This window comes from Podarcis cretensis (genome assembly GCF_951804945.1).
Source record: "Podarcis cretensis genome assembly, chromosome: 6".
NCBI lineage: Eukaryota > Metazoa > Chordata > Lepidosauria > Squamata > Lacertidae > Podarcis > Podarcis cretensis.
In genome coordinates, this window is record NC_137175.1 from 8,804,094 (window position 1) to 8,820,058 (window position 15,965).

Here is a 15,965-nt window from a genome sequence, read left to right on the forward strand (position 1 = left end):
AATCACTGTTGGGGTTGTTCAACCCGAACAAACAAACGCCACAAATTCTCTCCCCCAGAATGTTGCGTTGGTCTATATTCCTGAACGGGTTCCAGTACACCTTGACCCATGTGCCGGGGAAACGGTTGTGCCACGCTGATGCGCTGAGTCGATTGCCCCTTCCTGGCGGGAGCAATGAGGATCCTGCTCCAGCGGAGCACATAATGATGCTGAAAACACTTCCAGGGGCTCCTGTAACGGCTACTGATATTGCTGAGAAAACGAGGAAAGATGCTGTTCTCTCCCGTGTGCTCACTTGGGTGGGGAGGGGGTGGCCAGGTGGTCCGCATGAAGACAAATTCAGGCCTTATGCGACAAGGCAGCACGAGTTATCCATGCATAAGGGTTGTCTCCTGTGGGGAGATAGGGTGATCATCCCAGCACCACTGAGAAACAGGGTTCTTGAGACGCTTCACATGGGACACCCGGGAATGGTCAGGATGAAGCTGCTAGCCCGATGTTATGTGTGGTGGCCTGGAATGGACCAGAACATAGAACAATGGGTACGAACATGCAAGGCATGCCAAGAGGTGCGGCCAGAAGTGGCCAGAGCACCAGTTCACTGGTGGGAGCAGTCCAGATCTCCCTGGAGCCGGCTGCACTTAGATTTTGCTGGGCCATTCCAGGGGAAGGTCTTTTTGGTTATCGTCGATGCATATTCCAAATGGTTAGAAGTGGCGTTGGTCCCTAGCATGGCATCAGCTGCCATAATCAAGGTGTTGAGGCAGCTGTTTGCAACCCACGGGTTACCTGAGACCATTGTATCAGATAATGGGGCAGCTTTTGTATCCCAAGAATTCAGGGCATTCTTGGCTGATAACTTCATAAGAGGGGTCACATCCGCGCCCTTTCACCCATCCTCCAATGGGCAGGCGGAGCGCATGGTAAGAACAGCCAAAGAATCCATTGCGCACTTAATGGAGGGTAACTGGTCAGCTCGCATCGCGCGAATGTTATTTTTGCAGCATGCGACGCCGTGTACTACGACGGGCAAGTCGCCAGCTGAGCTGCTCTTGGGTAGAAGATTGGTAACGGTGTTGGATTATGTCCACCCAGATAAAATGCCAAACCATAATTCAAGAGCAAACCCCCAGGCTGAGACTGACACAACAAGGTATTTCGCCCCTGAAGATCTGGTCTGGGTGAGGAACTATTCACGAGGTTCGCGGTGGGTGGCTGGTGTGGTCACCCAGACTAGTGGACCTGTGTCCTATTATGTGACCTTGGAAAATGGGCAAGTTTGGAAGAGACATATAGATCAGCTGAGGTGCCGGGCGCTCAGCAGGGAGGAGTCTGATAATTCATCCCTGGCTAACGACGCAGAGCTGCAAGACCAGAGTGAAAATGGCCCAGAGGTGCAATCACCAGGGGCTTCAGCAAATGAACCAGGGTCTGCTAGTCCTCAGGATGACGAGGTACAGGTAGGGGACCCCGAGATGTCTGGGACTCCATCTGTTCCTGACGAAACCCCTATAGCAGCCCCCCTACCACAGGTGACACCCAATCCAGAGCCGGCAACACCAGTTGTCAGGAGATCAAGTAGAAGTTGTAGGACCCCACAGTACCTGAGAGATTACGTCTGCTGTGCTCACTAGGGGGGGAGGGGTGTTGTGTATTGAGTCAAAGGATTTTATATCTGTATTATTATTGTCTGTATTTGCATTAGGGTAAAGTAACTGTCTTTTGGTTCCAGAGGGTACAGCTACTATTGGTTCATTTAAGCTGCTGTATTTGGATCCTCTGTCTTATTGGTTGCCTCCAAAAGGCAGGACTGTGATTGCCTGATATTGTTCCCTCCAAAATGTATCTTTTCTAGCCAGTTCCCTGTCCCTATAAATGTAGCTCTCCCCTCCTCAAGTCTCAGTCTTGTTGCTTTAATAAAGAAGTGTTACTAGAGAACTGTCTCCAGCATATTATGTCAAGAGAGCTGAAATCACAAACCCCATGTCACAACAGACCTTAAGGTCCTCTGCGGGGCAGACCAGGAGAGGCGGTCCCGTAAATACGAGGGCCCTAAGCCACAAATACAGGTTGTATCCAAATACAGGTTGGATGGCACTCTGTTATGGATGCTTTAGTTGAGAGTCCTGCTTGCAGAGGGTTGGACTAGATGATCCTCAGGGTCCCTTCCAACTATACAGTTCTATTGCTCCCCATCTCAAAATCAAATCAAATCCTTCTTGTAACCCAGATCTGTCCCAAGCCTTAAACTCTTCATTTTCCCTGATGAGTTTTTGAAAACTTGCCACACTTATGTGACATTTTGAGTAGTTCTCCACTGCCTAGCTGTGGATTTTGGAGGGGTTTTTCTTTTCTTTTTACACGTTGCTCCTTTTGCTTTATTGAATCCATCTGCCAGTTGCCAACGCCTTCTTTGCCCTGCTGCAATCCAGTAAGTTTTCCAGGCTTGACGCAAACCCTCAGCTTCAAAAGCACCTCTAAACACATCAGAGCCAAATTTACCTCTCTCTGCGTGTGTTTATGAAGCCATGACCATGGGAAAGGGGGCACAGAAGTGGAATCTATTAGATACGTCTCACAGAGCCTCTCAAAACCCCGGAACCTAGATTAAAATAGCGTAGGCAATGGCGTAACGTTGTCAAGGTCACTAGGAGAACAGAATTACCCTTGACAATCTTATTCACAGGCAAAGTCTCAGTGCATTAAGCAAATATCACAAGATATCCGATACCAGAAAAACAGCCCGTAGTGCTCTTTCAAATAATGTTTTTGTTTAAACAAAGGAAGACTGTGCACCCAGCAAAACACCGCTGTGCTCTCAGAGCAAAGTGTGAGGACAAGTTATTCCTGACAACTCTCTGGGCCTTCACTCCATTTCCAGGCCTCATGTTCACGGTTCACTGTCTGTGTGCGGATACATGCTTGCACATTTGCATATAGGCCCCATCTGCACTACATATTTAAAGCAGTATCATACCACTTCTTGGGAGAAAAGCGATGACAAACATAGACAGCATCTTAAAAAGTAGAGACATCACCTTGCCGACAAAGGTCCGTATCGTTTTTGAATGTCTTATGTAGGTTTTTTCAATTTCGTTGTTCTGTACGGGACAATGACAATAAAGATTATCGTATCGTGTCATAAAGCTATGGCTTTCCCGGTAGTGATGTATGAAAGTGAGAGCTGGACCACAAAGAAGGCTGACTGCCGAAGAATTGATGCTTTTGAATTATGGTGCTGGAGGAGAATCTTGAGAGTCCCATGGACAGCAAGAAGATCAAACCTATCCATTCTGAAGGAAATCAGCCCTGAGGGCTCACTGGAAGGACAGATCCTGAAGCTGAGGCTCCAATACTTTGGTCACCTCATGAGAAGAGAAGACTCCCTGGAAAAGACCCTGATGCTGGGAAAGATTGAGGGCACAAGGAGAAGGGGACCACAGAGAACGAAATGGTTGGACAGTGTTCTCGAAGCTACCAGCATAAGTTTGACCAGACTGCAGGAGGCAGTGGAGGACAAAAGTGCCTGGCGTGCTCTGGTCCATGGGGTCACGAAGAGTCGGACATGACTAAACGACTAAGCAACCACCACCACCACTTTAAATAGTCATGGCTTCCCAAGAAGAATCCTGGGAGGTGTAGTTTGTTAAGGGTGCTGAGATTTTATTGGGGGCAACAGGAAAGCTCCTCCCCACATCACTGATCACATGGTGGGGCGCGCACACACTATGTAAATGGCAATGTCCAACAACTTTCGAAGGCCCAGCCCCCTTGAATATTATATTGCAAGTCCCTAGGAGTCAGATCCCATGATTCCCATCACAGAGCCAAAATTCCCAGAGTTCCCTGGGAAGAGGGATTGATTGCTAAACCATATATCAGTTATCCCTCTCCAACATCAGAGAGGCTGATCTGAGTGGCTTCTCTGTCAGTAGAGCCTGAGACTTTTAATCTCAGGGTCGTTGGGCAAAAGATTCTGGCAAGATTGCAAGGGGTTGGACTAGATGACCCTCAGGCTCCCTTCCAACACTACAATTCCATGATGCTATAATCACACATACCCCTGCCACAACAGAAATCTGATGTCACGGCCCAGCCAAAGTTGATAATTAACTGTTGGTGTTCTCTGCTAGCTTTCATATGAGTGTTTAACCTTAATCATGTGATTAAGGTATTCAACTGAAAATCTCCATTTTGAAAGGGAGTTGCCTTGGTTTTTTTGTTCTCAGGAGGTCAGAGAAAGATGTGATAATGATGCCTCTCTAGGAGTGCAAGGCCTTAGGCTGGATGCAGGCTTATGCAAGCTATGGGAGAGACTGAGTTTTGCTGTGATGGTAATTATATATTTAAAAAGAAGAACCTATGCTTGAATATGCATATGCTTTATACAATAATTCAAATGTATCATTGATTATTTTTGTATCTGTTTTGAAGCAGTTCTGCTTAGCAAAAATAAAATTTATGGGTCTGGACAATTTTTATTCCAAAAGGAATCAGCTTTTATGCATCCAGTTGCTTCAAGCTGTGCAATATTCATACAGTGGTGCCTCGCAAGACGAAATTAATCCGTTCCGTGAGGCTCTTCGTATAGCGGTTTTTTCGTCTTGCGAAGCAAGCCCATTGACAGCTTAGTGGATTAGCGCTATTAACGGTTTAGCGGCTTTTAGCGATCAGCTGTTAAGCGGCTTATCAGCGGATCAGCTGATAAGCGGCTTGGCGGCTTAGGAAAAGGGGGAAAAAAGGGAAAAAAACCCGCAGGAAGCAAGCCCATAGGGAAATTCGTTTTGCGAAGCGCCTCCAAAACGGAAAACCCTTTCGTCCAGCGGGTATTCCGTCTTGCGAGGCGTTCGTCTTGCGGGGCACCACTGTATCCGCAATAGGTCCTTGGGTTGTGAAGTTTCTACCAACCAGTTTCATTTCCATTTTTATTAGCTCTATTGTGGTATTGCATCTTTGTGTTGTGCAGTGCCTGTATTTTCATGAAACTGCAGGTTTATTTAAATAAATAAAACAAAAGCCCAAGTGAATGCAATATGCACATGTATTTTGTCTGCACATTCAGGACTTGGGAAACCCATGCCAACTGGAGGCTCCCTTGCATAAACTAGAGATGCCGAAAAGTTTTTCCCAAGCAAAGCTCAGATAAGAACTGCAGCAGCAAAAACATATATATATATTGCACAAAATCTATACACCGCTTGACTGTAGAAAAACCTCAAAGCAGTCTGCAAAATTACTGTTATTATTTATTAAATCTATATACCACCCTTCAGCCGAAGATATCAGAGCAGAACACAGCATAAAAATGCAAATTAAAAATACGTAATAAAAAAAAGAGCAAAAACAATACCCCCCCCCCAAAAAAAACCCCACATTTAAAAGGGCATAGAATGTTAATCAGTCAGAGAGCTGGTTGAAGAGGAATGTTTTCAACTGGTCCCTAAAGATGTATAATAACAACAACAATTTATATGAAGTGTTGAAAGCGGCCTTGCATTTGACTGCCCGGACAGCATCAACAGCACAAATCAGCATGAGTATGTAATAAAATGGTAGGTCTGGTGGGGCCCAAAATTACAAATACAGTGGATGCTCAGGTTGCGAACATGATCCGTGCGGGAGGCACGTTCGCAACCCACAGCGCCGTGTCTGCGCCTGCGTGGGTTGCGATTTGGCGCTTTTGTGCATGCACAAAGCACAATTTAGCGCTTTTGTGCATGCGTAACTGCCGAAACTCGGAAGTACCGTAACCTATTTCAGTATTTCCAGGTTCCAGCAGTTCTGTAACCCAAAAAACCGCAACCTGAAGCGTTTGTAACCTGAGGTATGACTGTACCCTTTTTTCCTTTCCTTTCCTCGTTCCTACAAAATCTTCCTCCATACCTACTTAAAAAGAAAGAACGTCAAGCTGAAAGCAGTCTGCAAGATTTTATTTTGTGTGCAGCACTTAGGTTTCCAGTGGCTCTGTAAACAGTAAATATCATTATTTACCAGAAGAGAGTCTATTCCTATATTTGCTTCCCAATAAAAGCACATGGAATGTGATCTTTCCAAAACCTTTCCCTGCCAACAGCTGGCTTGAGCCAAACCTGGTAAAGATGAGTTTTACATGGGCTGCTTTTGACCCCAACCCAGCGCACTCCCTCCCGCCACCTGCCACAAAATTATAGACCAGGACAATCTTCCTCCGTTCTACGGCAGCAGGCGGTCATCACGGCCTGCGTTCACCTTGCCTAAACCTACAAACACCGTCCTCAGGCAGTGGAGCCGCCGTCCTGAAATGCCCTCTATGGTTCAGAAAACCCACAAGCATTCTTCACACTCGGCAGCTTCTGGAATTCCGGCCATGATTTCTGTTTGAGGGACCTGGTTCATGGAACGCTTTTCAGTTGGCAAGGGTTGCCGTCCATCGGGGGCCTGCTCAAAAGAGGCTTTTGCAAAACAATTCTAGCATTGAAGCAGGGCTGCCATACGTCCGGATTTTCCTGGACATCACTGGGATTCCAAAGGTATCGTTGACGTCCAGAGGGAATTTCCAAAAGGTGACGCTTTGTTTTGGATCTTAGAGAAGTGAATCGAAAAATCGTGGGGGTTTTTTTGGGGGGTGGGGAGGAGCTCAACAACTTTCAGGGTGTCCTGGTTTTTACTTTTTGAAATATGGCAACCCTACATTGAAATAAATAAATTACCAGGCTTCTAGCCCTTATGAGCGTAGCATTATATGTATTTTTATATTTTTGTATTTTATTTTGACAAAGTAATACAGTGGTACCTCAGGTTAAGTACTTAATTCGTTCCGGAGGTCCATACTTAACCTGAAACTGTTCTTAACCTGAAGCACCACTTTAGCTAATGGGGCCTCCCGCTGCTGCCACCGCACAATTTCTTTTCTCATCCTGAAGTTCTTAACCTGAAGCACTATTTCTGGGTTAGTGGAGTCTGTAACCTGAAGCCTATGTAACCTGAAGTGTATGTAACCTGAGGTACCACTGTAATCATAAATAAATAAGAATAAAAATGCCCACCCCACCACCAAGACCATTCCATAGGAACTATCCAAGCTCCCAAAATTTCAACACCTCTTGTGATGGTTTGACCAGCATTGTATTTATAAACCTGTAGATAGTGCCTGTAAAAGTATGCTTAGGAAGGAGAAAAACTTCTTTTCCGCACGATGCATAATCTTAAACCTCTCCTCTTGCTCGCCTTTCCTCTAAACTAAATATCCCCAAATTTTGCCACCTTTCTTCTCAATCCCCTTAATCAGTTTTGTGCCCCTTTTCCGAGCCTGTTCCCTTTCTACAATACCCTTTCTATGGTGATGCTGCAAAAAAACAAACAAAAAAAAAAAACCCTAAGTATTCCAAGGGCAGTTGCACCAAATGTTACTCTAATGGAAGTCTTATTTTCAGCTCCTTTCCTAATGATCCCTAGCATGCAATTCATATTTTTCACAGTTGCCGTACATTGGCTCAACATCTTCATCATTAAGTTTGTTGCTGTTGCTGGTATCTTAACCTGAAGCACCACTTTAACTAATGGGGCCTCCCGCTGCTGCCACCGCACAATTTCTTTTCTCATCCTGAAGTTCTTAAACTGAAGCACTATTTCTGGGTTAAGAGCCAGTGTGGTGTAGTGGTTAAGAGCGGTAGTCTGCTAATCTGGGGAACCGGGTTCGCGTCTCCGCTCCTCCACATGCAGCTGCTGGGTGACCTTGGGCTAGTCACACTTCTCTGAAGTCTCTCAGCCTCACTCACCTCACAGAGTGTTTGTTGTGGGGGAGGAAGGGAAAGGAGAATGTTAGCCGCTTTGAGACTCCTTAAAGGGAGTGAAAGGCGGGATATCAAATCCAAACTCTTCTTCTTCTTCTTCTTCTGTCTTGTCTCGAGAGGCAATGGAGTGTGCCTCCAGGGGTGAAGTCAAACTGCTGTGTTAGCAGCACCAAAGCGACCTTCCATAGTGTGCAAGCCTGGGCAGGGTGTACAGAGGTCCTGGGCTACCCAGATGAGAAGACCCTCCTCTCGGCCTCGCTGGTGTGGTCCAAAGGAAAGCAGAGCAAGACGTTTGGCACCAGCTTGGCTGCAGGAGTCGCTGGAAGGAAGCATACAAGGCACCCTCCAAACATCTTAACGACTGTGGTCAGGATTGGTTTAGAGTTTGCTCCGTATCCTATGCCTCTGTCAAAGATATCTCACAAGGTAGCGGAGGTTCAGGACCAGAGTTTTCCTCCTCCTAGATGGGCTACCTTACCAGGTTGATGGAGGATAGGTCTTGAACCAATGGCTTTCAGCTACAAGATTCCGACTAAACATTAGGAAGCACTTTCTGACGGCAAGAGCTGCTCGATAGCAGCATGGTCTCCTTCAGAAGGTGGTGGACTCTCCTTCGATGGAGGTTTTTAAGCAGAGGCTGGATGGCCACCTCTCAGGGACTCTTTAGCTGTGATTCCTGCATTGCAGGTAGGTGCCCTAGATGACCCTTGGGTGCCATCCAATTCTTACAAATCTATGATGATGATGATGATGATAAATTAAGTCAAGTAACCTTTATTGGGAGGGACGCGGGTGGCGCTGTGGGTTAAACCACAGAGCCTAGGACTTGCCGATCAGAAGGTCGGCGGTTCGAATCCCCGCGACGGGGTGAGCTCCCGTTGCTCGATCCCTGCTCCTGCCAACCTAGCAGTTCGAAAGCACGGGAAAGTGCAAGTAGATAAATAGGTACCATTCTGGCGGGAAGGTAAACGGCATTTCCGTGCGCTGCTCTGGTTCACCAGAAGCGGCTTAGTCATGCTGGCCACATGACCCAGAAGCTGTACGCTGGCTCCCTCGGCCAATAAAGCGAGATGAGTGCCGCAACCCCAGAGTCGGTCATCTCGCTTTGTTGGACTTAATGGTCAGGAGTCCCTTTACCTTTACCTAACCTTTACTGGCATCAAATAAGAACATTCAGAATACATTTAAAATAGGCCAGCGCCTATCTTTCTTTTATGCTGGCTAAGCATTTGTTTTTCAGCAGACAAAGAGACCTTACTCAGTGAAGTTTTGTCGGACTCCTTCCCTTCCCCAGGGCTACAACTGTTTTGTACAAAGATACGGCAACTCGGGCTTTCAGAGGATCTCCTGGGTGCTGTGGCTCTCCCAGTCGCCAAGACCATGATAAAAACTAGGCTGTGGGACATAGATTGCCAGGGACTAATCTCAGCTGTGGGGAAAAAATGCTCCCCTCTTTATTTTTGACTCTCTGGGGTGCAGGAATTTAATCTTAATTATTTACAATTTTTGTTTAATATGCAAAAAAGAAGGGTATTTTCTCTGGCTAGGTTCAATTCTAATCCTTCTAACCTCCTTTTGGGTAGGTTTGTGGGTTTGGCAGAAGGAGATTGGATCTGCCCATGCGATGCCCACCTGGTGGAAACTCTAGCTTAACTGTAAAATGTATGATGATCTCTGCCAACAATTTCCATGTATTCCAACATGGAAACCAGAGACGGAGGTTATGCGCTTCTTATTACAGGGGAGAGACCAGGAGCTCACCAAGACAGTAGCTAAGTTCCTCTATTTGATTTTTTGTCGCCAAAGTATGCTACAGGATCCTGCCCTTGCTGGAAACCCTCAGAGATGAGGCAGATTGCTCGCCCCTTCTGCCCTTTGGCGGGTGACTGTGCCATGATGATAATAGATCAGGGACCACCTCACATTTAGTCAGTGTAATCACCGTGCCGAGACATCACCTTGCCGACCAAGGTCCGTATAGTTAAAGCTATGGTTTTCCCAGTAGTGATGTATGGAAGTGAGAGCTGGACCATAAAGAAGGCTGATCGCCAAAGAATTGATGCTTTTGAATTCTGGTGCTGGAGGAGACTCTTGAGAGTCTCATGAACTGCAAGAAGATCAAACCTCTCCATTCTGAAGGAAATCAGCCCTGAGTGCTCACTGGAAGGACAGATCCTGAAGCTGAGGCTCCAGTACTTTGGCCACCTCGTGCGAAGAGAAGACTCCCTGGAAAAGACCCTGATGTTGGGAAAGATGGAGGGCACAAGGAGAAGGGGACGGCAGAGGACGAGATGGTTGCATAGTGTTCTTGAAGCTACCAGCATGAGTTTGACCAAACTGCGGGAGGCAGTGGAAGACAGGAGTGCCTGGCGTGCTCTGGTCCAGGGGGTCACGAAGTGTCCGACATGACTAAATGACTAAACAACAACAACAACAAACCCTCCTTTTGCAATTGTGACTTACATTTGCACAAAGGTTTAAAAGAAATAAAATAACAGAGGCATCTTAAGCCTGGGATCTGTCTCTCTTTGGCTGGCTTGCAACCGAGTACTGGAAAGTGACAGCCAGCCACTTCCAAAAGGGGGGGGGGGAAGCAAACGAATGGGGAACCCTGAAAGAGAGAAGGCTCAAGTGCAAAGAACATACCTCAGTTGCTCCCCTGCGATCATGACCTCAGCTCGGTGATGCTTCTCCGTTGCTTTTTGCTTCAGGATGCTGCCGAGGTTTTCCATCCCGTCCGGTCCTTGAAAGTTGTTTGGGGAAACCGGGTGCGAGGACAGCTCCATCTCGCAGGCTCCTTGGCAGCTAGGGAAGCAGCTTCCCACCACCGGTGGCTGCTTCTCTGCTTTTCTGTTTACAGTGGAGTTTCCTGCCAGAGTCCTCTTGTTAGCACTTCATTTGGAAGAGGCAGTTCAGGCTGCTTGAAGTTTCCTGGGAAAGCAGAGAGAAAGAGAGAGAGAGAGAGAGAGAGAGAGAGAGAGAGGGAGAGGGAGAGGGAGAGGGAGGGAGGGAGGCGGGACCGTACTGAAGGAGGTTGAAGGAGGCCTGTCCTCCACTTTCCCACAGATGCTGCTCCGCCTTAAGCTGGAAACAGGTAGGTACACAGGAAGTGAGGAACAGATCCCCCCCCCCAGAGAACAAGGGCAACACCTAAGCTTTTTTGGGGGGGGGACTCGGGTGGCGCTGTGGGTTAAACCACAGAGCCTAGAGCTTGCAGATCAGAAGGTTGGTGGTTCGAATCGCCGCGATGGGGTGAGTTCCCGTTGCTCGGTCCTTGCTCCTGCCCACCTAGCAGTTCGAAAGCACATCAAAGTGCAAGTAGATAAATAGGTACCACTCTGGCGGGAAGGTAAACGGTATTTCCGTGCGCTGCTCTGGTTCCCCAGAAGTGGCTTAGTCATGCTGGCCACATGACCCGGAAGCTGTATGCCAGCTCCCTCGGCAATAAAGCGAGATGAGCGCCACAACCCCAGAGTTGGTCACGACTGGACCTAATGGTCAGGGGTCCCTTTACCTTTAAGGTCTTTTTTATTATTATTATTGGTTTTCACATATTACATTACAATACAGATGTACCAAAGCCAACACCATTTCTTTCCCACCCTCCCATACATTTACATTTATATTTCCTCAATCCATCATATTATTTTCTCCCTCCTCCCACTTCCCTCCGCCCCCACTCGATTTCCTCCACATTACACAATTTACAATAATCTTTGCATTCTACAATCGTCTCAAATCATCTATATATTCTTATTATCTTTCCTTACTAGTTTTTCTTCCATCCAGTACTTCACATTTTAATCTAGACATATTAACGTATCTTTTTTGAGCAATATTTTGCCATATATTCATCAAATCATTTCCACTCCTTTTTTTGATTCGACTGATTTCTTATTATAGCAGTTCATTTTTCCAAAATTAATTTTGCCAAAATTTAGTTTACAAATCCATTCCTCCATTGTGGGTATAGTTTGTGACTTCCACCTAGCAGCAATCACTATTCTAGCAGCTGTACTTGCATATAGGAAAATCCCCCCCCCCCCTGGTGGTATCTCTTAATCTATCAATCCAAGGAGGTATGTCTCTGGATTCTTTGTTCTTAAGAGCAGTCCTACGCCAAAGGATCCATCAGCCTCCTTGATGCAGCTGAGAAGTCCTACAAGCAGTGCATGAAAGCCAACAGACCTTACCCACTGCTGCTCTTCCCCAACAAAGAGGTAAACTGCCCCCAAACATGGAGGTTCCATATAGCCAGTCACTGTGCCTATACCTTCATGTGAGAAAGCAGTGAGGCGTATGGTCATGCCACTCTTAGAGGAAGGATAATAAAACCATCAATTCTTTTCGTGATGGCTTTGGCGTAACCCCAGAATTCTCTCTCTCCCCCACCCACCCACTTGCTCAAACCAAACCTAAGTACATTGGTACCTCGGGTTAAGAACTTAATTCGTTCTGGTGGTCCGTTCTTAAACTGAAACAGTTCTTAACCTGAGGTACCACTTTAGCTAATGGGGCCTCCTGCTGCCGGCATGATTTCTGTTCTTATCGTGAAGCAAAGTTCTTAACCCGAGGTACTATTTCTGGGTTAGCGGTGTCTGTAACCTGAAGTGTCTGTAACCCGAGATACCACTGTACATTGCTCCTATGCACCCAATACTTATTTCTCCCTTTGCCACTGCTGTTACAACCAGGAAAATTTGGATCTTAGGTGCAGGGACCCATATTCTGACTTGCAGGGCTCTCCAAAATGCCCCCCTTTTTTTTACATCAATTGCACTGTACGGACACAAATTAAGTAAGCAGGAACACGGGGGGGGGGGGAGGGATGGGGACGAGGCATGTGCAGTACGTGATGTTATCTGAGCAAGGTTTTCAATCACCAACCTAATATAGCAGCCCTAATAAACCAGATGCCCAGCTTAATTGCATGAGTAGCTGTGAGAAGTGGTCAACATTCTCCTTGCCAGAGCAGCAGCAGTGAGCCATGAACAGCCTTCAGCAGCAGCGACAAAGGAAGCAGGTTGTTAATCCACATCTGAAAGGCTTTGGGAAATCTGAAAATGATGCATCCTATCTATCTATCATCATCATCATCATAAATTTTTATTTATATCCTGCCCTCCCCAGCCAAAGCCGGGCTCAGAGTGGCTAACAACAATAAAAGTAACACAGCATTCTAAAATCAATTCATTCTAAAATCAATTCAAAATCAAATTAATGGCAACCATTGGGCTAGAGTTCTGTGAGGATTACCAAAAGAGGGGGTCAGGCTGTGCCTTGGCCAAAGGCCTGGTGGAACATCTCCGTCTTGCAGGCCCTGCGGAAAGATGTCAAGTCCCGCAGGGCCCCAGTCTCTTGTGACAGAGCGTTCCACCAGATCGGGGCCACAGCCGAAAAAGCCCTGGCTCTGGTTGAGGCCAGCCTAACCTCCCTGTGGCCCAGGACCTCCAAGATGTTTTTGTTTGAAAAACCGTAAGGTCCTCTGTGGGACATACCAGGAGAGGCGGTCCCATAGGTACGAGGGTCCTTCTATCTATCTATCTATCTATCTATCTATCTATCTATCTATCTATCTATCTATCATCTATCTATCTATATCTATCTATCTATCTATCTATCTACCTATCATCTATCTATCTATCTATCTATCTATCTATCATCTATCTATCAATCTATCTATCATCTATCTATCTATCTATCATCTATCTATCTATCTATCTATCTATCTATCTATCTATCTATCTATGTATCTATCATCTATCTCCTGGCTTTCCTTTCGAATGAAACAAATCAGCTAGACATTCTTGCTGGCCTTAGATGGAGCGGAAGGAGGCCTTAGATTCTGAGTGGAAAGCATGGGAGGAAGGCAAATGCGGGAGAAGATGGTTCTGCCTCGGTGATCAGATCTTATAACACAACTTGCCAGAGCTGCTAGACATCCCACCATGATGGGGTTCTTGGATTTAATAGCTTATTTGCAACAATTTTAACCTAGAAGTGTAGAGTCGGAAGGGATCACAATGGTCATCTAGTGCATTTCAGGAACCACAAGCTAAAAGTAGCCACCCGTCTTTAAAACATCCTTTAAAAACCTCCAGTGAAGGAGAGAGAGCCCACTACTTTTCAAGGTAAAGGTAAAGGGATCCCTGACCATTAGGTCCAGTCGCGGATGACTCTGGGGTTGTGGTGCTCATCTCGCTTTACTGGCTGAGGAAGCCGGCGTACAGCTTCCGGGTCATGTGGCCAGCATGACTAAGCCGCTTCTGGTGAACCAGAGCAGTGCATGGAAACGCCGTTTACCTTCCCGCCACAGTGGTACCTATTTATCTACTTGCACTTCATGCTTTCAAACTGCTAGGTTGGCAGGAGCAGGGACCAAGCAACAGGAGCTCACCCCATCGCGGGGATTCAAACTGCCGACTTTCTGATCGGCAAGTTCTAGGCTCTGTGGTTTAACCCACAGCGCCACCCGTGTCCCTTCACCTTTCAAGGTAGTCCATTCCAATAGCTCTTACCGTCAGACAGTTCTTCCTGATGCTTAGTCAGAATCTCCTTTCTCATAATTTGAATCCAGTGGTTCGGGTACTACCCTTGGGGCCAGCAGAAAACAAACTCGCTCTCTCTTCCATGTGATAGCCCTTCAGCTATTTGAAGATGGCTATCATATCACCTCTGCGGGATGCAGGTGGCGCTGTGGGTTAAAGCCTCAGCGCCTAGGGCTTGCCGATCGAAAGGTCGGCGGTTCGAATCCCTGCGGCGGGGTGCGCTCCCGCTGCTCGGTCCCAGCGCCTGCCAACCTAGCAGTTCGAAAGCACCTCCGGGTGCAAGTAGATAAATAGGGACCGCTTACCAGCGGGAAGGTAAACGGCGTTTCCGTGTGCGGCTCTGGCTCGCCAGAGCAGCGATGTCACGCTGGCCACGTGACCCGGAAGTGTCTCCGGACAGCGCTGGCCCCTGGCCTCTTAAGTGAGATGGGCGCACAACCCCAGAGTCTGTCAAGACTGGCCCGTACGGGCAGGGGTACCTTTACCTTTACTATCATATCACCTCTCAGTCTTCTCCAGGCTAAACACACCCAGCTCCCTCCGCTGCTCCTTGTAACACTTGGTTTCCAGACTCTCTCTCATTTTGGTTGCTTTCCCCTGCACAAGCTCCCTCCTCGATACACACACACACACACACACACACACACACACACACTGCTTTCTTGAGCTCCACATGGCCTACCCTCCCACACACCAATTAAAATAAATAAATAAACCCCACGCCAAATCTCCTAACACACACCTTCCAAAACTCACCTTTTTCAAAAGGTAGAAAAGAGCATCTCTCCAGGTTTGTGACCTACCCCTATACATGGAGCAGATTCTCAACACAAGAGGTTTCAAAGAAAGGAATGCCCGTGTTTAGGACAGCAAGATGAATCAGGAGTGCATTCTATTTCTTCTCTTATTACATCAGAGTTCAACAGGCTGCAAATCTTCCAGAGGAGTAGGCATGCCTGCTGTGTTTGCTGCAATAAACTAATAATAATACGCCATAATTTTCAGGCACTAGGGTTCATCAGAAAGCTTTATGCAGCTGTTCACCTTTAATGTGCTGCATGACTTTTAGGTTGCTTTCACTGCTAAAAAACTTTTCAGACTTTCCTCTATTTCCAAACTTAATAAAAGTGCACCCTCTGGTGGGTAGAAAGAAAAACGACAGCTTCAGACAAACCATGATAGTCCCCGCAAAGCCATCTCATGCCCTTTCTTCTTCACAAGTAGATGCAGCTCCAGATTCTGCCAGAAATAATTGTTATTCCCATGCAAACTGCCATTTCACTGGAGAGCCAGACAGTAGCAGGGCAAAGCAAAAAAACCCAGGTTCAGGAGTAGCAAGATGTGATTCATGTGGTTTCCAACAAGCGGCAAATTCCAGCTGAAGCCTCCCAGACCATGTCCAAAACCGGCTGCAGGAGCTTGAGCCTATTCTAAGAGTCTTTACTCTCGAGGAGCGTCATTATTTGCAATGAGCCCTTTACTCGGGAGTCACACAGGGACGTTAAGATTCTCAGGCAGAAACTCCACTGTCAACCAGCTGTCTGGTGAAAAGGCTTTTGAGGTCCAAGGTGACTTCACCTCTCCACAACGTGAAACTAAATTCCGTGATTCACGCACCACTCATTCCTTTTTTTATTTTTTATTT

At 46.8% G+C, this 15,965-nt stretch overlaps 1 protein-coding gene across 2 annotated transcripts in view; it reads right to left on the reverse strand.

The window, feature by feature from the left end:
- LOC307217787 (DEP domain-containing mTOR-interacting protein-like) overlaps nt 1-10,688 on the reverse strand; it is a 40,991-nt gene extending 30,303 nt beyond the window's left edge. For both annotated transcript variants that reach the window (XM_079979674.1, XM_079979673.1), the window contains exon 1: nt 10,419-10,688. In XM_079979674.1, the coding sequence (XP_079835800.1) occupies nt 10,419-10,558 (140 nt within the window). In that variant the 5' untranslated portion in view covers nt 10,559-10,688. The remainder of the gene's footprint in view (nt 1-10,418) is intronic.
- Nucleotides 10,689-15,965: the final 5,277 nt, after the last annotated feature.